This window comes from Ahaetulla prasina, chromosome 1, assembly GCF_028640845.1.
Source record: "Ahaetulla prasina isolate Xishuangbanna chromosome 1, ASM2864084v1, whole genome shotgun sequence".
NCBI classification, from domain to species: domain Eukaryota; kingdom Metazoa; phylum Chordata; class Lepidosauria; order Squamata; family Colubridae; genus Ahaetulla; species Ahaetulla prasina.
The window spans coordinates 372,191,174-372,212,946 of NC_080539.1; the positions used below are offsets into that span (position 1 = coordinate 372,191,174).

The 21,773-nt window shown below is 47.1% G+C and overlaps 1 protein-coding gene across 4 annotated transcripts in view; it reads left to right on the forward strand.

Annotated features, from left to right (window-relative positions):
- Positions 1 to 21,773, forward strand: part of DPP9 (dipeptidyl peptidase 9) — a 59,414-nt gene that overhangs the window by 24,132 nt on the left and 13,509 nt on the right. For all 4 annotated transcript variants that reach the window (XM_058163603.1, XM_058163600.1, XM_058163601.1 and 1 more), the window contains 7 exons: positions 863 to 963; positions 2,018 to 2,195; positions 5,172 to 5,337; positions 13,148 to 13,227; positions 14,784 to 14,936; positions 16,528 to 16,663; positions 19,835 to 19,980. In XM_058163603.1, coding sequence (XP_058019586.1) covers positions 863 to 963; positions 2,018 to 2,195; positions 5,172 to 5,337; positions 13,148 to 13,227; positions 14,784 to 14,936; positions 16,528 to 16,663; positions 19,835 to 19,980 — 960 coding nt within the window. The remainder of the gene's footprint in view (positions 1 to 862; positions 964 to 2,017; positions 2,196 to 5,171; positions 5,338 to 13,147; positions 13,228 to 14,783; positions 14,937 to 16,527; positions 16,664 to 19,834; positions 19,981 to 21,773) is intronic.

The following is a 21,773-nucleotide window of genomic DNA, read 5'->3' on the forward strand; positions in this document are numbered from 1 at the left end:
AGGAAGGAAGAACTACAAACCTGGCACTAGACGCAGCTTCAGAGGATAATCCAGTGCTGGAAGGGACCTGGAGGTCATCTAGTCCGACCCTGCTCCAGCAGGACATGGTTAGTGAGTTTCTGTCTTTTGATCCCCCAGTCACATAGCCACGCCCACCCAGTCACATGACCCCCCCCCACAAGCCACACCCACAGAACAGGTAGGAAAGAAATTTAGATTTCACCATTGGGCTCTAACACTGCTTGTGTCATTTAAAAATGAAAAAAAAAACACCACACGCCAAAACAACCTCAGATCTCAATTGGTTAATTTTTTTGTGGAAATCTTCCATCTTCCTTTAAAAAATAATAATAATAATTAAATCGCTAAATAAAATTTACTCCCAACTATCCGGATGACGATGACGACAATTGTTTTCTTTAGACCTTCTTTTTACTGTGTTGGGTTTTCTTTTCGCGTTTGGAATTTATTCATTTGCATCCCGCCTTTATTATTTTAATTGCGTATGCTTTTAATTGTATATTTCGTGCCACCCGATGTAGTTACGGAGTTGGATGGCTTATAAAAGCGACTTCGTAAAATAATAACCAAATAAAAACGAAATTCATCAATGAAGGAATGAAAAGGAAGTTATTGTTTTAATTTTTTTAAAAAAAAAATAATTAAGTAATTTGCTTGAATCGGTCATTTAATTAAGTTGGATTTATAGAAGCTACCCAACCCTGGTGCAATTGTGCGTGTTGCTTCTGCTTTGGTGATAACTTTCTTGGCAGAGACGTGTAATTTTTGCGATATCCATAACTTTCTCCGGTTACATTTTCAATCTCTCTCTTCTCTCCACCCCCCCTTGAATATTTGGAAGATCGTACATGCCAGCGACATGGAGTTGGTGCACCCCTTTGCTACCATGTTCCCCAACGTGGAGTATATTGCGCGAGCGGGTTGGACCCGAGATGGCAAATAGTAAGTATCTGTGCAGTTGAGATGGAGATAGCTAGCTACCTTATCCCAGGTTAGAGTGTTTGTGTATTTCGATCAATATCTGAGTAAGGTGGTTCTTGGTTTCTCTGTGAGCTTGGTGGGTTGTTGTTGTATTTTGACAGATGTTTCATTATCTAAAGTAGGTTAATAAGAGGAGAAGCACTGGTGATGTTACCTAGTTGGGTCATGAAACCTCTGCGAGAAAACCACCAAGCTCAGAAAGCATCAAAGACTCCGCAGTCCTTGTCTTCTTCCTCCTCCTCCTCTTCCTCTTCCTCCTCTCCTTCTTCCTCCTCTTCTCCTCTCCTCTCCACACACCCTGCTCCCTTCTAGCACTGGTGATGTTACCTAGTTGGGTCATGAAATGTCTGCAAGAAAACCACCAAGCTCAGAAATTACCAAGGACCCCACAGTCCTTGCTGTCGTCGTTTTCTTTTTCTTCTTCCTCCTCCTCTTCTCCTTCTTCTCCTCCTCTTCTCTCTGCACACCCTTCTCCCTTCTAGCACTGATGATGATACCTAGTTGGGTAATGAAGCATCTGCAAGAAAACTCGCCAAGCTCAGAGAGCACCAAGGATCCCTCATTTCAACCCTGAGCTACAAATATTCTCCTTCATCAACATTTTGGGTGTCTCGATCATGGTTTCCTGGCTATCTGAGCCTGCTCCATCCTGCCCTGCTCACAAGCTGCCTGGCTTTTTGAATTTCAGATGCTAGTGATTAAAGATGTGGAAAGTTGAAAATTTAAAAAAAAAAAAAAGAGGAAAAAGTTGTGCCAGAGGAATTTGAGACGTAAATCCTGCGTTCGGTTTATGGCAGGGCCCCCCTAAATTTGGCAACTTTGAAACTTGTGGACTCCCAACTCCCAGAATTCTGGGAGTTGAAGTCCGCAAAATCTTAAAAGTTGCCACATTTGGAGGCTCCCATGGTTCACGGCATCCCTCAGCTGTGCTCCGAAGGATCGGCGTGCAATTGCTCCCACTGGCTTTTGCTGCTCACAACCTTTTCTTTTCCCTCCCTCTCCCTCTTCCCCGCAGTGCATGGGCCATGTTCCTCGACAGATCTCAGCAGCAGCTCCAGCTGGTCCTCTTCCCTCCCGCCCTCTTCATCCCGGTACCGGAAACCGAGGAACAGCGCCTGGAATTTGCCAAAGCCGTGCCCGAGAATACCCATCCCTTCATCGTCTACGAAGAAGTCACCAATGTCTGGATCAACGTAAGGCGGGCTCAGATATGGGGCCCTTTCTCACTTACAACTGTTATGACCCAGGCCCTAATAGGTAGTAGGAAACTCAGTCAATGTGTTGTGTCCCACTCCCACTCCGACGAACGAGTCAAGGAAGTCCGTAACAAACTTGGCAACGAAGCCTTTGCAGCTTGCCAAGTTCCTTCGAGGTTTCTCAGGGCAGGCAGGAGTCCAAGTTGTGACTTCAGCGATAGAGTCCGATATCAGCAAACTCGATAAGACTTTGCTTGACTCAAGGTTGGAATGCCAAAAGCAGGTCCTTTATATAGGCTGTGGGGTGTGGCTCCATGACTCAGCATTTATCCAGGCCTGCCCCACCCTTCCTTCTACTGGCGTCGCCTCTCAGATCTCCGGAAGCGAGGATCCACCCACCACTGAATTGTCTTCAGCTGGATCTGCTGTCAGCTTCTGGGAAAGGGAGGGGTCAGAGGGAGTAGGCCCGGGTAATTCTACCACCTGGCCGGCTTCCTGCTCTGAAGGCTGAGCCAAAGGAACACATGCTGTATGAATTAGGTTTATTGGGCTTGTCCTTTCACTCCTTGAATCCTCTCCGGGCATGGGGCCAGGGCTGGGGGCTGGAGTCATGACAGGCCGTTCATCTTCATTATCAGACTCAGTCTGATAGAAGGCCCTGTTGGAGACGGGAGGGGCCCGGCTGAGGAGAGGAGGCACAATGCACAATCACAGCACAATGTAAAAACAAACAAACTTTAATAGCAAAGCTGAGAATTAACTCATTCTCAGCATAGTCCAAACTAAATTAAAGCAAATTCCTCCCAACACAAATTACCCAGTCCTATCACCAACCTTGGTCCAATTAGGGAAACTGCCAAAAGCCTTTCTTGGCAAACGTTCAGAAGACACCGATACGAAACAAATGCAACAAGACAAAGCTATCAACATTGTTTTCCGGCAAAGAGCCCAAACGCCGTTGCTGGTCTTTTAAGCCTTATGGGAGGGGCCAGTCATCACTTGACCCTACTCCCGAGTCGTCCTCTCTGCTTGAGCTGCTCTTGCCTTCTGGCAGCTCTTCCCATACGTGCATTAGGAACAGGCTCTTCCTATTCCTCTGTCTCACTACTGTCAGCCTCTGGAGGCTCCGGAGTCCGCACCTCACTCCCCGATGTCCCTGGCCCCACCTCAGCCTCCGACGCAGAGCCCTCATCTGGACCTTCCCCAACCTCCAGGACTGGCCCATGTTCTTCCTCAGCCTCATCGCTGTCCGACTCCGTTGCCAGCTCTGCAGGCTGCTGGCGGACCACAACAACAACCTCCTCCAGATTTTCTGATGCTCTCCATTCTTGCCTGTAGAGATTCTCAGTCCTCCAGGTCACGCTTGTCCCAAAGGTGCGTTTTTTCAGGAGGCAACTGGGCTTTCTTGTGTTTTTCCTTTTGAAGACGTTTCGCTTCCCATCCAAGAAGCTTCTTCACCTCTGACTGGATGGTGGGGAACGGAAGGATTTATATTCCTTCCAGACAGCTGGTCATTTGCGTCCTTTGAGAGCAGGGGTGTCAAAGTGGATTTTTTTCGAGGACCGGATCAGCATTCTGGTTCTTTGCGGGCCGGCTGGAGGGGGAGACGAGACGGGGAGAGATGGCTCCTGCAGCACCAGGCTGGCAGGGTGCTGCTGGAGGCCTTCCAGGCTGAAAATGGGGGGTGGGGGGTTCATGCAGCCTCCCATGCCCTGTTTTGGCTTCCAGAGGCACTGTGGGCTGGTCCTTTGAATAGAATAGAATAGAATAGAATTTTATTGGCCAAGTGTGATTGGACACACAAGGAATTTGTCTTGGTGCATATGCTCTCAGTGTACATAAAAGAAAAGATACGTTCATCAAGGTACAACATTTACAACACAATTGATGGTCAATATATCAATATAAATCATAAGGATTGCCAGCAACAAGTTATAGTCATACAGTCATAAGTGGAAAGAGATTGGTGATGGGAACAATGAGAAGATTAATAGTAGTGCAGATTCAGTAAATAGTCTGACAGTGTTGAGGGAATTATTTGTTTAGCAGAGTGATGGCCTTCGGGAAAAAACTGTACTTGTGTCTAGTTGTTCTGGTGTGCAGTGCTCTATAGCGTCGTTTTGAGGGTAGGAGTTGAAACAGTTTATGTCCAGGATGCGAGTGATCTGCAAATATTTTCACGGCCCTCTTCTTGATTCGTGCAGTATACAGGTCCTCAATGGAAGGCAGGTTGGTAGCAATTATTTTTTCTGCAGTTCTAATTATCCTCTGAAATCTGTGTCTGTCTTGTTGGGTTGCAGAACCGAACCAGACAGTTATAGAGGTGCAGATGACAGACTCAATAATTCCTCTGTAGAATTTCCAAGCTGGCCCCGTGGTCCAGGTTTAAGCACCCCGTGGGCCGGATCCTGCCCGCAGGCCTTGAGTTTGACACCACTGTTTTAGAGAGTCGTTGAGGCCACTTGGAGGTTTATCTGTGTCCTCAGGGAATGGTGTGGGACTAGGAATAGATTTCCCGGGGGGGAAAAATTGCTGACTACAGGAACTCAAGTGACCCTGAGGACACAGAGAAACCTCCAAGTGGCCTCAACAACCCTCTCAAAGGACGCAAATGACCAGCTCTGTCTGCAACGAGTATAAATCCTTCCATTTCCCCACCATCCAGCCAGAGCCGAAGAAGCTTCTTGGATGAGAAGCGAAACGTCTTCAAAAGAAAAAAACAAGAAAAAGCACCTTGGGATCCCCATTCTTACCATGTCTTGAGAAGACGTGTGAACCCAGATTCACTAACAACCGTGTGACTTCACCGTGTGTCACTTAACAACTGCACTGGTTCGCTTTACAACGATGGCAAGTTAGGTCGTAATATGGGGCAAAGCTCACCCATATTGGTCCGTTCCCCCCCCCCCCCGATTGCGACATGTTTAAACCGATGGTACTTAGCATCTCCTGTCATTTTTGTCTCCTGGGCAGGTCCACGACATCTTCTACCCTTTCGCCCAGTCGGAGGAGAAGGAGGATGAGCTGACCTTTCTCCGGGCGAATGAATGCAGGACGGGCTTCTGCCACCTGTACAGAGTCACAGCCATCCTGCAGCGCAAGATGTACGACTGGACTCAGCCGTACGTGCCTAGCAAAGGTGAGAGCTGGAAGCGCTTGGACCTTCCCTTTGCATATAAGTCTTGGGATATGGAAAGGAGGAACATCCCACCCCTGTCTAGCACTGATGATGATACCTAGTTGGGTCATGAAACGTCTGCAAGAAAACCACCAAGCTCAGAGAGCATCAAGGACCCCACAGTCCTCCTCCTCCTCCTCCTCCTCGCAAATCCCACTCCCTTGTAGCACTGATGATGATACCTAGTTGGGTCATGAAATGTCTATAAGAAAATAACCAAGCTCAGAGAGCACTGAGCCATGGGTTTTTTTTTTCATTCTTGCTTGTTTTATTTAACAAATTGGTTTCAATAGATGCTGAACATTTTGTGTATGTATATACATACATACATATTTGAGTTGGTTGGCTCTGTTTTTTTTTTTTTTTTGTTTACATTTATACCCCGCCCTTCTCCGAAGACTCAGGGCGGCTTACAGTGTATAAGGCAATAGTCTCATTCTATTTGTATATTTTTACAAAGTCAACTTATTGCCCCCCCAACAATCTGGGTCCTCATTTTACCTACCTTATAAAGGATGGAAGGCTGAGTCAACCTTGGGCCGGGCTCGAACATGCAGTAATTGCAGGCTTTGTGTTCTTAATAACAGGCTGTTCTTAATAACAGGCCTTACCAGCCTGCGCCATTCACCGGCCCCTGTTGTTGCATCCTGATTGGTAGATGGAGTGGGTGTTTGCAGATTGGTCGGCTGTTTTGTAGCATCCTGTGTGGGTGTGGTCCTGGTATTTTGTTCCTGAGCTTTGGTGTTGTGGCCTCTGAAGTTCTGTGGTGTGATATCTTGAGCAGATGGCTGTGATGCAGTATCCCGGGCCCTGGTTTGGCTCCGAGTCCGAGGTCCTGTCATATATTCCTGGTGTGTGTCAGCCTGCTTTGCGTGGGGATCGGAGGGGGGCGCAGCAGCCAGTGGTGCCAGCATGGTCTGGCTTCTGGATGGTGGTTGTGTTTCGTCTGTGGGATGGGTTTGGGTTTGAATCTGGTGAGGATGATTGGTGGTGGCGTTGTGTGTTGTCCTGTGTCCGGGATCAATTTTCGTGGCTGGGACTCATTTGTTGACCAAGGCCAGTTTTCAGATGTCTGGTAGGCAGGATGTGTCGTGCCGTTTGTTCATGTTGTGGGGGTGTTTCTCTATTTCAATGGTTTCCATAATTATTCTCTTGGTTTTTTTTTTGGTTTTTTTGCAAAATTTTTATTTTCCATAATAATTCCCACAATTTGACCAGTGTACAATACAATCACTTATCCAACAATCAATCCTATACTCAAATTATACTCCATCAGGGCTGCTCGACCGCCACTCCCTCCCTTAATCCTTTCTTCCCTTCTCATCCTTCTTCAACTTTCCCCACCATCCTTCTCCTCGCTTTCCTACTTCCCCACCTCTTTCCCACTTCTCACTACCATCCTTTCTAACCCTCTATCTTCTCCTTCTTCTCCTCCTCCTATCCTTTCTTCTCCCTCCCTTCTTTCCTACCTACCCACCTGCCTACCTACTTTCTTCCTTCTTTACTCCTCTTTCCTTACCCTTTCCCTTCGGGAGTGGTTACCGAGCAGTCCCGACTTTACACCATTCCAACTTGTTTAATTCTACCATTATTCCTGTACAATGGCAACCAATCAATTTATAGTCTTCCCCCCATTTCCCCGAGACTTCCCAGAACAGAATACAGGGTATTGTAACTAACAAACATAATCTAAAATATAACATAAAACATATTCCATTTCACACCATCACACTATCAATTCCCTTCTTTCTTAAACTAATACATAGCAATTCCTAACTTCACTCAAAAACTGATATTTTTTAATCTGATACTTATTTTGAATATAATCAATCCACTTCCTCCATTCCAAAATATATTTTTCTGGTGTACAGTCTTTCAAGTAGGCAGAAATTTTTGCCATTTCTGCTAAATTTGATACTTTACTAATCCATTCTCCAATTGTAGGTAAGTCTTCTTTCTTCCAATATTGTGCAATCAATAGTCTTGCAGCAGTTATTAAGTTCAGAATCAGTTTTGTCTCTATAACAGTGCAATCTGGAATTATTCCTAATAAAAAGAACTGTGGAACAAACTTGATCTTCTTTTTCAAAATGTTCTGCATAATCCACCATATTTTAATCCAAAAGGCCATAATTATTCTCTTGTTATAGTGTTCAGTTTTGGAGATTAATTTGGTTCCTTCAAAATCAATTTCATGTCCCGTGGTTTTAAGGTGCTGGAAAAGGGAGGAGGTTTTTTCTTCTTTTCTGACTGCGTTTTTGTGTTCTGCAATGCCAAGACCTACATACCTATATTTATTTATTTATTTATTTATTCGTAGGTTTTCACGGGTACAGGTATGTAGGTCTTTGATTATTCGGGTCTTTTCCCATGTAAGGTTGAGAGTATCTTGGCAATGTTTTGATAAGGTCTCACTCATCATCTTCAGGCTGGTGTTTTCGGCTTCGTGCTTCTGTGAGCAAAGCGTGGTCGGAGCTGCCGTCCACCAGGAGGTCACATTCCCAGAACTCAGGACATTTCCACACAGCCCATTATCCAGGTCGTTACAACACAGAAGACTAATGGGCACACAACTAGGACCACACCCACACGTCGAAACAGCCGACTAATCTGCAAACACCCACTCCACCTACCAATCAAGATGCAACCACACAGCCAACCAACCCGCTTACAGCAACAAAGCCAACACTCCACACCCCCCCACTAGTATTTATAGAGAGACGACAGCTCCGACCACGCTTTCCTCGCACATGCATGAAGCCGTAAGCACCAGCCTGAAGATGATGAATGAGACCTCGTCAAAACGTCACCAAGATACTCTCAACCTTACATGGGAAAAGACCCGAATACGCCAAGACCTACATACCTGTACCCGTGAAAACCTATGAATAAATAAATAAATAAATAAATACACACACACACACACACATACACTAATGTGCACATATACTCATATGCATTACTCTACTTACAAGTCTTAATTAGAATTGTGATCATTTAGTGAATCACCATTCCTGACTGATTTTACACATTTTTGTGGCAGTCATTAAGTGAATGCAACAATCATGTAAAACGAATCTATAATACCCAGTAGGCATTTTTTTTTGCTAGAAAAAGATGCCAAAAACCCTGTCATGCGACTACGGGATGTTGCAAATGGCTGTAAATGTGAGCCTATTGCCAAGCACCTAAAATACAGTCTTGTGACAATGTGGGGACTTGTGTGGCCGTTGAAATTTCGCAGGGGGTTGGACTAGAAGACCTCCAAGGTTCCTTCTGGCTCTAGTCTGATTGAAATTGAAAAGTACTTTTTTGGGGAGAAGGGATGTCCATAGTAACTTCAAACAGTCACTAACTGACCAATCATTTAATAACAATCAAAGCCATTAAGTACATGTTTAAAAGGGACGCGGTGGCTAAGATGCTGAGCTTGTTGATCGAAAAGTCGGCAGTTCAGCGGTTCGAATCCCTAGTGCTGTGTAACAGGGTGAGCTCCCATGACTTGTCCCAGCTTCTGCTAACCTAGCAGTTTGAAAGCATGTAAAAAATACAAGTAGAAAAATAGGGACCACCTTTGATGGGAAGGTAACAGCACTCCGTGTGCCTTTGGCGTTGAGTCATGCCGGCCACGTGACCACGGAGACGTCTTCGGACAGTGCTGGCTCTTCGACTTTGAAATGGAGATGAGCACCGGCCCCTAGAGTCGGGAACGACTAGCACATATGTGCGAGGGAAACCTTTACCTTTACCTTACATGTTTAAAAAGTGGCAAGCGAAATAGCACCAGTTGAGAACGAGAAAACAACAATGTGAAGATGTTTTGCCAGCATCGTTGCAGGCTGCAAAATCCTCTTTCTGGGATTGCATGAATGTTGTGATTTAGCAGAAATACTTCTCGGTCGGTGTTTGTTGTCTCTTTCTCACTCACGAGGTTTTCTCTTGCTAGCGTTGTGGCCTGCCAGCGGCCAGCAGAGCCGGTGGCAGACTCGGACAGTGAAAAGATTGGGAGGAACATGGGCCAGTCCTGGAGTCTGGGGAAGGCTCTGATGAGTGCTCTGCGTCAGAGGCAGAGAGGGCGCCAGGGCCGTCTTGATAGTTGTCAGCTACCTTCGGAGTCGGACATCAGTGGGGCAGTAGAACAGCTGGAGCCTGTTCCCGATGTGCGCATGTGCAGAGCTGTAGGAGAAGGGAACAATCAAGGAACAGAGGTTGATTCGGGAGTGAGAGCACAAGGGGACACTGAATGTCCCCTTCCATAGGGAATAAATAGGAGCCAAAGGGGAGCGGTGGTTGCAGGAGACAATTAGTTCGTTTATTAGTGTGAAGATTTGCTTATCTGAGTTCGTGCCTCACAGAAACTCCTCACCAAGTATTTCATTGTACAGCATTGCACCTGGAAGCTATCAGCCTGGCAAACTACCCTTGAAAGACTGTTTGCCGGGACTTTGCTGGATGTGAATGGTACGAATTCGCATTAGCCGAATAAAAAGGGTTGTTGTTGTTTTCCGGGATAAGGAGTCTGTTTCATGATTTGATGAAGTTTAGGTCAGAACAGCTATCCCCTCCTTAGCCTTTCAGATAAAGGGAAAATATTTGTAGCTCCGGGTTGAGATTAAGGGTCCTTGATGTTGTCGTGTCCCACTCCTCCTCTGACGGCCGGGTCGGGGAAGTCCGTATCAAGCATGGCTGCAAAGCCTCTGCAGCTTTGCCAAAGTCCTATCAGAGTCCTCAGGGCAGGCAGGAGACCAGGATGTGACTTCAGCAATCCAAGTTAGACTTTGCCTGACTCAGAGACTGCCAGAAAGCAGATCCTTTATATAGGCCATGGGGTGTGGCTCCATGACTCAGCACTTATCCAGGCCTGCCCCTCCCTTCCTTTTGCTGACGTCGCCTCTCTATTCTCCGGAAGCGAGGCTCTCTCCAGCCTCCAGCTGTTGGTAATCTTACCTCATGACTGGCTTCACATTCTTCAGGCTCACATGCTGTGGGGGAGGGGTTTAGTTGCTCCGTTTGTCTGGGCATGGTGCCAGGACTGGGGGCTGGAGGCACGTCAGGCCATTTGTCTTGCTCGGCCTGTCCGGGCATGGTGCCAGGGCTGGGGGCTGGAGGCACGTCAGGCCATTTGTCTTGCTCGGCCTGTCCGGGCATGGTGCCAGGGCTGGGGGCTGGAGGCACGTCAGGCCATTTGTCTTGCTCGGCCTGTCCGGGCATGGTGCCAGGGCTGGGGGCTGGAGGCATGCCAGGACATTCTTCCGCACTATCAGCGTCTGGCAGGAGATAAGAGGGGCCCGACTGCGGCGGGGGGAGCGAGCGAGGCACAACAGATGTCCCTTGAGCTTGGTGGTTTTCCTGCAGATGTTCCACCACCCTACCCTGTAACATCATCAGTGTTAGAAGGGAGTCGAGTTTGTGGAGTGGAGGAGAAGGAAAGGTGCAGGAGGTGAATAACCACAATGACAATTGGTCTGTGAGCTTGGCTGTTTCCTTGCAAACATTTCATTACCCAACTAGGTAACATCAGCAGTGCCAAGAGGGGATTGTGGTGTTTGCTCTCTATATTGTCAGGGTTCCAAGTAATAAATCCATAACAAACAAAACTCCGAGGCAGGTAGTTTTGAATAGAATGATTTTATTGGAATTATATTGGCACATATCTGGTGAAAACTGACTCTGAAGTGTCCCGCAGCTTTCACCTAATTAAAAATAAAAGTTTTTCTACTTTCTCAAAACAAATCAGTCGCATGGTCCAATCACAGTGTGGACTGGCAGCCAGGTGGCATCGCTCTGCCTTCCTCCAACCAGGTGTGAGAAAGTCCTTGGCTCCTGAGAGAAAGTATTTTGTTTTGACTACAGAATCCCCTCTATCTCAAATCCCCCCTCCCTATCCCTCAGCTCCAGTATGGCAAAACTGAAGCGGTCAAAAACGGCTTCGGTTAGGTAAGCTTCAGGTGTTCTGTCCCCCTCGCCTCAGTCCAAGCGATGGCTTAATTAGCCGGCACTATCAGCTCTGGCAGCAAACTAGTGAGTGTCTGCCAAGTGTCTCTGTTATTTCCATTGATGCCGATGAGTCAACAAACAGTACTTCAGCTCTAGTCAAGCAGTTGATTTGCTTGCTATGAAGTGGCATAGCAGCCCTTGCTGCTTTTATATCCTGTGGGGTGTGGCTCCATGACTCAGCACTTCCTAGGCCTGCCCCACCCCTGCTTCTGTTGTTCCCGCCTCTCCTGCCTACGAAATCTAGGGTCCAGCCAGGCCTGATTGCCATCAGCTGGGTCTGAAGGCGTGGCCTGGGAGGGGAAAGGAGTCAGGGGATGGAGGCCTCGTTATCTCCTCCACCTGGCCTGCCTCTGGCTCCTGGAGCTGAGCCAGGGAAGCCAGTGCTTCCAAGGTAAGTCCTGACGGCCCTTCCCCCTCACTTTCCAAGTCACTTTCTGGCAGGGGGCCTGGCTCGGGGGGCGGGGGTGCAGACACAACATCAGGGTTGACATATATGCACCACCAGCTCAGGCTGTCAATCAAATAGTAAACAGCAGCCTAATCGAGGAACCGCTAATGAGAAAACCACACACTCACCAACACTGACAGGGCAAGCCACTTGTGTACAAACAGAGAGGCAATCCCACTCTTTTCTAGTACTGATGATGTTACCTAGCTGGGTCAGGAAACGTCTGCAGGGAAAATAATCAAGCTCAGAGAGCACCAAGAATTTCTCCTTTCAGAAATGGGAAGTGTTCCCACTTCCTTTTAGACCCACAGGGAGCAAAGCATCCTGTCCTGTTTTAAGGGCGCTCTAGGTAAAAATGTAAAGGTTCCCCTCACACATACGTGCTAGTCATTCCTGACTTTAGGGGGCGGTGCTCATCTCCATTTCAAAGCCGAAGAGCCAGCGCTGTCCGAAGACGTCTCCATGGTCATGTGGCCGGGATGACTAAACTCCAAAGGCGCACGGAACACTCTTCCCTTCCCACCAAAGGTCGTCCCTATTTTTCTACTTGCATTTTTTATGTGCTTTCGAACTGCTAGGTTGGCAGAAGCTGGGATAAGTAACGGGAGCTCACCCCGTTACACGGCAGTGCTAGGGATTCGAACCGCTGAACTGCCGACCTTTCGATTGACAAGCTCAGTGTCTTAGCCACTGAGCCACTGCGTCCCTGAGGGCACTCTAAGGAGGTCACAAACGGGAAGATGGCACACTCCCAAGTGTTCTGCTCACTTTGGCTTCGTTTTAAGGTGGATAAATCCAGAGGTCTTCCTAAATCTTTGGCAGATGGGATGATGGAAGCTGTAGACCAGCCAATTATGGTGTCAGGGTTCCAAGTAACACCCCCAACAAAAGAAGACTCCAAGGCTTGAATTTTCTCAAAGTTCCATTTTATTAGAAATGTCAAATTGGCACATTTGGGAAAGCTTCCGGGTTTTCCCCACCCAAAGGAAAGTCCAAGTCCCTGCCCCGCACCCACATGTCCATCACATGGTCCAATCATCCACTGTCCAAACTGGAGACACCTCCCAGTCATCCGACTCCAGGTGCCAGGGCAAGGCGTCCTTGACTCTCGGAGAAAGGAATGTTATTTTGACTACCTATCACCCATACTCCATGCAATCCCCCCGTCCCTTTTTCCCACACTAGAAAATGTGGCAGGCCTGAAGGCCCAAATGCAAAAGATGGCTTCCAGGTCTGACATATGGCTGGTGTGTTGCCCTCACAGCTGGCTTCAGGAAGCAGCTGTGAAATTGGGCCACCGTGTCCAACTGTGTTCTGTCTTTTCAGGTGACTTCAAATGCCCACTGAAGGAAGAAGTGGCCCTCACGAGCGGAGAATGGGAAGTACTGGCCCGACATGGATACAAGGTACGAAGTCTCCCAGTGAAAACACCATTTCGGGTCTTTGCCGTCCGCTTCTCTGGTTTCTGATTGATCGTTTCCTACTGCAGCAATCAGAGAGATGGATTAGTGTAGTGGTTAAGGTGCCAGGATAGATTCCCAGGGGCCGCTGAGTTCTAGTTCTGTTTTAGGCATGAAAGCAGACTGGTGACTGTGGGCCAATCACCATGAGAAGGTGAGTTCTAGGCCCGCCTTAGGCACGAAAGTCAGCTGGGTGACTTTGGCCCAATCACCAGGAGACGGTGAGTTCTAGGCCCGCCTTAGGCACGAAAGTCAGCTGGGTGACTTTGGCCCAATCACCAGGAGACGGTGAGTTCTAGGCCCGCCTTAGGCACGAAAGTCAGCTGGGTGACTTTGGGCCAATCACTCTCTCTCACCCCAAGGAAGATGGCAAGGACAAACCCCCTTTAAAAAAAAAAACTTTATCAAGACAACTGCAGAGGCTCAAAGGGTCACACACGCACAGACACGCAAATGCCGTTTTAGTTTAGCAGACTTTTCCAATTGGTAACCCCTTCTTTTGTCGAAGAAGTCCCTTGGGCAGAATGTACCCTTAATTGCAGGATTTATTCACTTATTTAATTATGCCGATTCTGGGATCTTTTTCCAACTAAGCTAAGCAGGGGGTGTCTACAGGGCAGGTTCCAAAAAAGCCAGAATGGATGAAAACTGGTCCAGAACTTTAAAGATGATCCCACCACTGCCATTTTCAATCAACTGTGCAGATAACTGTCGAAGTTTAAAGAATGTGGAGCTAAAATGATCTCTGATTCTGCCTCCCATAATTCTGGCTCTCAAAACAATTTTTCACATGCGCTCGGCCCCTCTCATCCCCTTCCCCCCCCCCTCACTCATTCGCTGTTGTGACCCAGGCCCAAGTAGATATTATTAGACGCAATCAGTTCGAAAGCAGACTTTATTAGAACAGCTGAGAATTAAACTCATTCTCAGTGTAGTCCAAACTAAATCAAAACGAATTCTTCAAAACACAGTTCTTCAGTCTTATCACCAACCTTGGTCTATTTAGGCAAACTGCCAAAGGCTTTTCTTGGCAAAAGTTCAAGAGCAGAAGACGCCGACAAGAAATAAATGCAGCATGACAAGAAGCAAGTCTATCAAAGTTGTTTTCCGGCAAAGAGCCCAAATGCCCTTGCTGGTCTTTTAAGCCTTATGGGAGGGGCCAATCATCTCTTGGCCCTACTCCCGAGTCGTTCTTTTTGCTTTAGTTGCTCTTGCCTTCTGGCAGCTCTTCTCATGCGTGCATTAGGAACAGGCTCCTCCTGTTCCTCTGCCTCCCTACTATCAGTCTCTGAAGGCTCTGGAGTCCGCACATCACTCCCCGATGGCCCTGGCCCCATCTCTGCCTCCGATGCAGAGCCCTCATCCGGGCCTTCCCCAGCCTCCAGGACTGGCCCATGTTCTTCCTCACCCTCATCGCTGTCCAACTCCGTTGCCAGCTCCGCAGGCTGCTGGCGGACCACAACACTCAGCCACTCACAATCTGTCTCTTTGTGTCTCTCCAGATTTGGGTCAACGAAGAAACGAAGCTGGTGTATTTCCAGGGCACGAAGGATACCCCTTTGGAACATCACCTCTACGTGGTCAGCTACGAATCTCCTGGCGAGGTCGTGCGACTCACCACCCTGGGCTTCTCCCATAGCTGTTCCATGAGTCAGGTTAGTTTCTCTGCGTCTGAAAGCCAACCTTGCAACCAGTCCATCTGGGTTAAAATGAAACCCACAATACCCTGATAGATGTCTATGGAGGTTCTGAGTCACCCAGCTTATGGTTCTCCCCAAAGTTGCTTTTTTCAAAAGGCAACTGGATTTTCTTCCTGAAGGCAAATGAATATACTGTATTTTTCTGTCTATAAGATGCCCCCATGTATAGGACGCTCCCATGTTTCATGTAGAGTAAGTAAATAAGCACACGACAAGCCATTACTGTGCAGAAGCCACCTTATTAGAGAATGAGTAATACAAGAACAGGAAATGCATCACAGGAATAATAGAGATGGAACTTAAGAGTGCCAATGTGATACAGGAAACAACTACAATAGAGAGGAATGATAGAGCTGCATATACGGTAGAGGCTCGTCAGCGTGTGCGACAGAGCTGGAGGATGGGGATGGGCCACGCTTTCTCCTTGGCCTCCTGTGTATAAGACCCTCTTCCATTTTCCAGTAAATGAACTGTTGTAAGTCGAGAACTACCTTTATTCGGACCAGCAAATTCTTTCCAGGATAGACTTGCATGTCACCAGCTACCTGAATCTTCGAGTTCAGGCTCCAGGGTATTCTGGGTGTTTGAACTTCTGGGGGATTCTGGGAGTTGAAGTCCACAAGTCTTAAAAGTCGTCAAGGCCAGTGTCAGCCCCCACTCCAAACTTCGTATCTCTTTGTACTCCTTATATTCAGTTGTTAGATAGCATGGGATTGTATTTCTAATGTAAATAGTTATTGGATTCAAGTTAAGTAGAGAGGGACCTTTAAGAGTGTCGGTCTGACATAATTAAGGTGGGAGGGGAGATTAATGTTTTGAATTCAACAGGAATGTTTGAGTGCGAACTCTAACGGACATTGCATTCCTCATATGATTGACAACCAGAGACCTGCGGAAGAAGATTACCACGGGACCCCAGGAAGGAGCTGGCATTGGACCAGACCTGATGACCTTTTGGGAAAGAGGAGGGAGGAATAGAGTGATACAGATTGTTAGCCATATTTTGTCTCAGACATATTTTGTCTTCAACTTAGCACTGCTGCTTTCCAGATGTAACTAGTAAAAGTACTTTTCTTTGTTTGCAAATGTGGTCAAGGTGTATTCTTTCCTAGATATAATCAGAGGCAGCTTGACAGGCAGATTCTGAGTGCTTTATCTTTTCTTTTTCATCTTACTTAGATAGAAAGTCCCTACAGAGAGTGGTGAGGACAGTGGAGAAGATCATAGGACGCTCACTTCCGGATGCTGCCTATAAGCATTAGGTGCTTAGAGCTCAAAGCATAGTTAGAGACCCCACCCACCCATTTTATGGTCTGTTTTTGTTGCTCCCCTCTGGGAGGAGGTTTCGAAGTATTTCTAGCAGGATTAGTAAATACAACTTTGGTTCTCTCTGCCATCCGTTTGGTAAACTCGCGAGATTCGTTTCTCTCGCCATGTATCCAAACTACTGTGTTGTTCCTCTGTGCTATATATGTGGGCATATGCATAACTTTATACTTATTTATTCAAAGTGACACTAAAGTTATTACTTTCTCTTCTCTTGCAGAACTTCGATATGTTCATCAGTCACTACAGTAGCGTCAGGACCCCTCCCTGTGTGCACGTTTACAAGCTCAGCGGCTCAGACGAAGACCCTCTTCACAAGCAGCCAAAGTTTTGGGCCAGCATGATGGAAGCAGCCAGTGAGTAAAATTTGGGCCCGGCATCCGAATTCAGCCACAGGGCACCGAGGTTGGGCCTTCGCACACAGGTGGCCAAGCTTTGCCTTGCGGTCTTAGGAAGAAGGAATGAGCCAGTCTCCCTATGGAACTGAGGGGATATCTGAGATTGACCGGTTCTTTCCCACCCTTTCTACTTGATGGACATTAATTGATTTATTAAATTAAATTAATATAAAAATGTATATCGCTACCCAACTCACACTTTGGTGACTCCGGGTGGCTTTAAAAATTCACCACATAAAAACCCCATCTCCATCCTCTCCCTTTCTTTCTCTCTCTTTCTGTTGTTCTCCTTCTCTCTTTCTTAATTTCCTTTTTTCTCTTGCTCTCCCTTCTCTTTCTCTCCCTTCCCCCTTTCTCCCTTACTCACTTTCTCTTTCCCTTTTTCTCTTTCTCTCTCTCCCTTTCTCATTCCCTTTCTTTCTCTTTCTTGCCTCCTTTCTCTCTTTCTCTCTCTTTCCCATTTTCTCTTTCTCATTCACTTTCTTTCTCTTTCTCTTTCTCTCCCTTTCTCTCTCTCTCTTCCCCTTTTCCTCTTTCTGTCTCTCTCTTTCTCTTTCCCTTTCTTTCTCTTTCTCTCCCTTCCCCTTTCTCTCTTACTCTCTCTCTTCTTCTCTTTTTCTCTTCCTATCTCCTTTTCTCTCTTTCTAGTACCGTTTCTCTCTCTCTCCCTTTCCCCTTCTCTCTCTCTTTCTCTCTCTCTCTCTCTCACATACACACACATACACACGCACACAGCCTTCTATGATGCAAATCAACCACTCAGTGCGCTCTTTCTTTTCGTAGCCCCCAGACCTGCTAGCAAAACCACGTTTTTAGGGCCGTAACAGAAAAGCAACAAGATGGAGGCCAACCGTAGTTCCATGAAGACGAAGCCACCACCAAGAAGGCCCTTTTGCCTGGCAGTATTCCAGGCAGTCCTTGACTTACAGCCGCAGTTGAGCCCCAAATTTTTGTTGCTAAGTGAAACATTTGTTGAGTGAATTTTGCCTCATTTTACGACTTTTTGTGCCACCGTTATTAAGTGAATCACCACAGTTGTGAAGTTAATAACATGGTTGTTAAGTGAATCTGGCTTCCCCGTGGACTTTGCTTGTCAGAAAGTCGCACAAGGGGATGATGTGTGACCCTGGGACGCTGCAACCGTCATAAATATGACTCAGTTGCCAAGCATCCAAATTTTGATTATGTGACGATAGGGGAAGCTGCAACGATTATAAATGTGAGTCAGTTGTCCAGCATCTGAAATTTAAATCATGTGACCATGCGGATGTTGCAGCGGTCGTAAGTGCGAAAAACAATCATAAATCACTCTTTTCAGTGCTGTTGTAACTCTGAACTGTCACTAAATGAACTGTTGTAAGTCAACGACTACCTGTTGTGGTCCGTCAGCAGCCTACAAACCTGGCAATGGAGTCGGACAGCGATGAGGCTGAGGTGAGGCCAGGGCCATCGGAGAGTGATGTGTGGACTCCAGAGCCTCCAGAGGCTGACAGTAGTGAGGCAGAGGAACAGGAGGAGCCTGTTCCTAATGCACGCATGAGAAGAGCTGCCAGCAGGCAAGAGCAACTCAAGCAAAAAGGACGACTCAGGAGTAAGGCCAGGAGATGATTGGCCCCTCCCATAAGGCTCAAAAGACCAGCAACGGTGTTTGGGCTTTGCCAGAAAACAACGTTGGTTGTTTTTGCTTTGTCTTCTGATTTGTCTCCGTCTTTGTTTTTGTGACTTGTGAACATTTGCCAAGAAAGGCCTTTGGCAGTTTGCCTAGTTGGACTAAGGTTTGTGAGATAACTGAGGAATTTGTGTTGGGAGGCATTTGTTTTACTTTGAGCTGAACAACGCTGGGAATGAAGTAATTCCCAGCTGTTCGAATAAAGTTTGTTTGTTTTTCCACGGACTAAGTTTATTACTACCTACTTGGGCCTGGGTCACAACACCACCTGTATTGGGAGAAAACGCTAGCATTTTGGCTCGAAGAACCCAAATCTACATCTTCCTTGGAAGTTCCTTCTCTTTTCATACCTGCAGAATAGAGTTAGTCCTCGGCGTACTGCAGTTCATTTAGTGACCGTTCAAACTTACAACGGCACTGAAAAAAGTGACATGGCCATTTTTCACGACCACTGCAGTATTACCCACACGTGGCCATGTGATCAAAATTGGGATGTTTGGCAACTGGTTCGTATTTACGACGGTCGCAGCGTCCTGGGGTCACCTCATCCCCTTGGGCGACCTTCTGACAAGCAAAGTCAATGGGGAGGCCGCATTCACGTAACGACCACTTAATGACTCACTTAACAACTGTAGTGATTCGCTTCACAACTGTGGCAAGGAATGTCATAAAATGAGGCAAAACTCACTTAAACGACGTCTCCCTTGGCAAGATAAATAAATTGTGGACTCAGTTGTGGTCGTAAGTCAAAGACTATCGGTATTCAAAAACTGCATTCTAAAAAAAAATTTCCTGAGGAGAAACAACCTGGTTTTATGCAGGACCATTCACAGAGAAACTGTTCTGGCTCCCAAACACGACAACCCTCCTGTAGTTAACTAAATATTTCCTTTATTAGGAGCGCCCTTAGCCCCGGCAAAATGTCTCTCACACACACACAGCAGGCTAAGAAGTCCATCCAGCAGGGGAGATGAATAGTTGTCTGACACACCTATTGATCTCTGCCCCCTGCCTTTTATCCCCAGAGCTTCTGGCCCAAGGACCAGTCCATAGATTTCCACTGCTCTCCTCTCCTCTGCCTTCTGCGCATCAGGCAGTGGACCCAGCTGCTCCTCCTCTTCCTCATCAGCCACCTCTGGACCTGGGGGCTGTTGACTCTCCATCTGAGGGCCTAGGGACGGCCCAGGCTCCCCCTCTGTCTCTCTCTTTCTGCCAGCTCCACTCCCTCTTCCCCCTCGGAGCTCTCAGGTTGCCTTGATGCTGACCCTTACTCTCACGGCGCCTCCTCCTCCTCCTCCTCCTCCTCCTCCTCCTTGGATTTGGCTGATGGAGGGGCCTGGGGCTGATAGCCACAACGGTACCATTGCGCGACCCGCTCACCTTCATTGGTGAGAAGGCGGCACGGTGTGAGGATGAGCCGATGTGATTCTTCCCCGTACTCTGCTTCCTGTGTTTTGCAGGCTGTCCTGCGGATTACATCCCCCCCGAAATCTTTCATTTCCGCACCCAGTCGGATGTCGAGCTTTACGGGATGGTGTACAAGCCGCACGACCTCCAACCTGGCAAGAAACATCCCACGGTGCTTTTTGTCTACGGGGGGCCTCAGGTAAGCGAGATTCTCAAGTCCTCCAGATCCCTGGTTGTCCCAACGATGCTTTATTATTATTTTTTTTGCAGGAGGCAACTGGACTTTCTGGGGGTTTTTTTCTTTGAAGACGTTTTGTTTCTCATCCAAGAAGCTTCTTCAGCTCTGACTGGATGGCGGGGAAATGGCAGGGGGTTGGACTAGAAGGCCTCCAAGGTCCCTTCCAACTCTGTTGTTGTTGTTGTTGTTGTTGTTATAGAAATGGAAGGATCTATGTTCCTTACAGACAGCTGGTCATTTGCATCCTTTGAGAGAGCCGTTGAGGCCACTAACCCAAGTTAAGAGTGCAAATAACCCACCAGGTGGCCTCAAGTGCTCCCTAAAACAGGGGTGTCAAACTCAATTTCATTGGGGCTGCGGTGTGGCTCAGGCAGCCTGTTATTAAACACAGCTGCCTGCAATTACTGCAGGCTCGAGTCCCACCAGGCCCAAGGTTGACTCAGCCTTCCATCCTTTATAAGGTAGGTAAAATGAGGACCCAGATTGTTGGGGGCAATAAAAGTTGACTTTGTATATAATATACAAATGGATGAAGACTATTGCTAACATAGTGTAAGCCGCCCTGAGTCTTCGGACAAGGGCGGGATATAAATGTAAATAAATAAATAAATAAATAAATAAATAAATAAATAAATAAATAAATAAATAAATAATAAACAAACAAACAAACAAACAGAGGGCTGCATCAGGGTTGTGGTTGACCTCGGGGGCAGGGATGAAATCTAAACATTTTCCCTACCAGTTCTGTGGGCGTGGCTTAATTGGTGGGCGTGGCTTAGTGGTCAGGTGACCCAGTGGGCATGACTTGGTGGTCAGGTGACTGAATGGGCATGGTCAATAATAATAAATAATAAAAATAATAAAGTACACAAAACAATAAGAGGTACCAAAAACCAACTTTCACACTTTACACACACACAACACAACACAATACAACTGACTCACACACAATGTAAAAGCCCCTGCAACAAGCAGGAACTTCACACAGCCACAAAAAACTCAAAAACCAACTTTCACACTTTACACACACACACACAAAATGCCACATACAGCTTTGTGAGATTTTGTGTTTTTGTGTGGTTAGAGTGAAACACTACAGAAACCCACCAAATCTCAGAAAGCTGCACAAATATTTTATTATTTTATTTTATTTGAATCATGTTTTTAGATAAAAGCAGCTAAATTTAAAACTTCCTTAACTTTAAATTGCTATGTCTAAAAAAAACCCAAAAATCTCCTAAAAAAAAATCAAAATTAACTATTTTTTAAAGCTCCCCCCTTCCCAGTTACTTACCCAATTGAAGGGACAAGGCAAGGCAGATTGAGTCGCTCACCGATGAGATGGATTGCAGGCAGGCAGATTCAGTTGCTAGCTGATGCAATTGATTGCAGCAGCTGAAGCAAGGCTTAGTGAGCCAGAAAGAATCAGCAAGCTGGCAAGTAGGCAGGTGTGGGGGGTGATTGGGTGGGCATGGGCGGGGGGTGGGGGCAGGGATTTTTGCTACCGGTTCTCCAAACTAGCTGCCCCAATCATTACTGATCTCCCGATCCGGTCCGAACTGGAAGCATTTCAACCCTGCTCGGGGGCGGGGGGGCAGCACAACTGGGTGGGCGTGGCCAATTTGATGCCCCTCACTGGGTGTGGCCAACTGGGTAGGCGTGGCCAGCTTGACGCTGGCATGTTTCCTCTTCCCATTGGGTAGGTGGGACTGGCCCCTTAACATTTTCCAGAATGACCCTGTGGGCGGGATCTG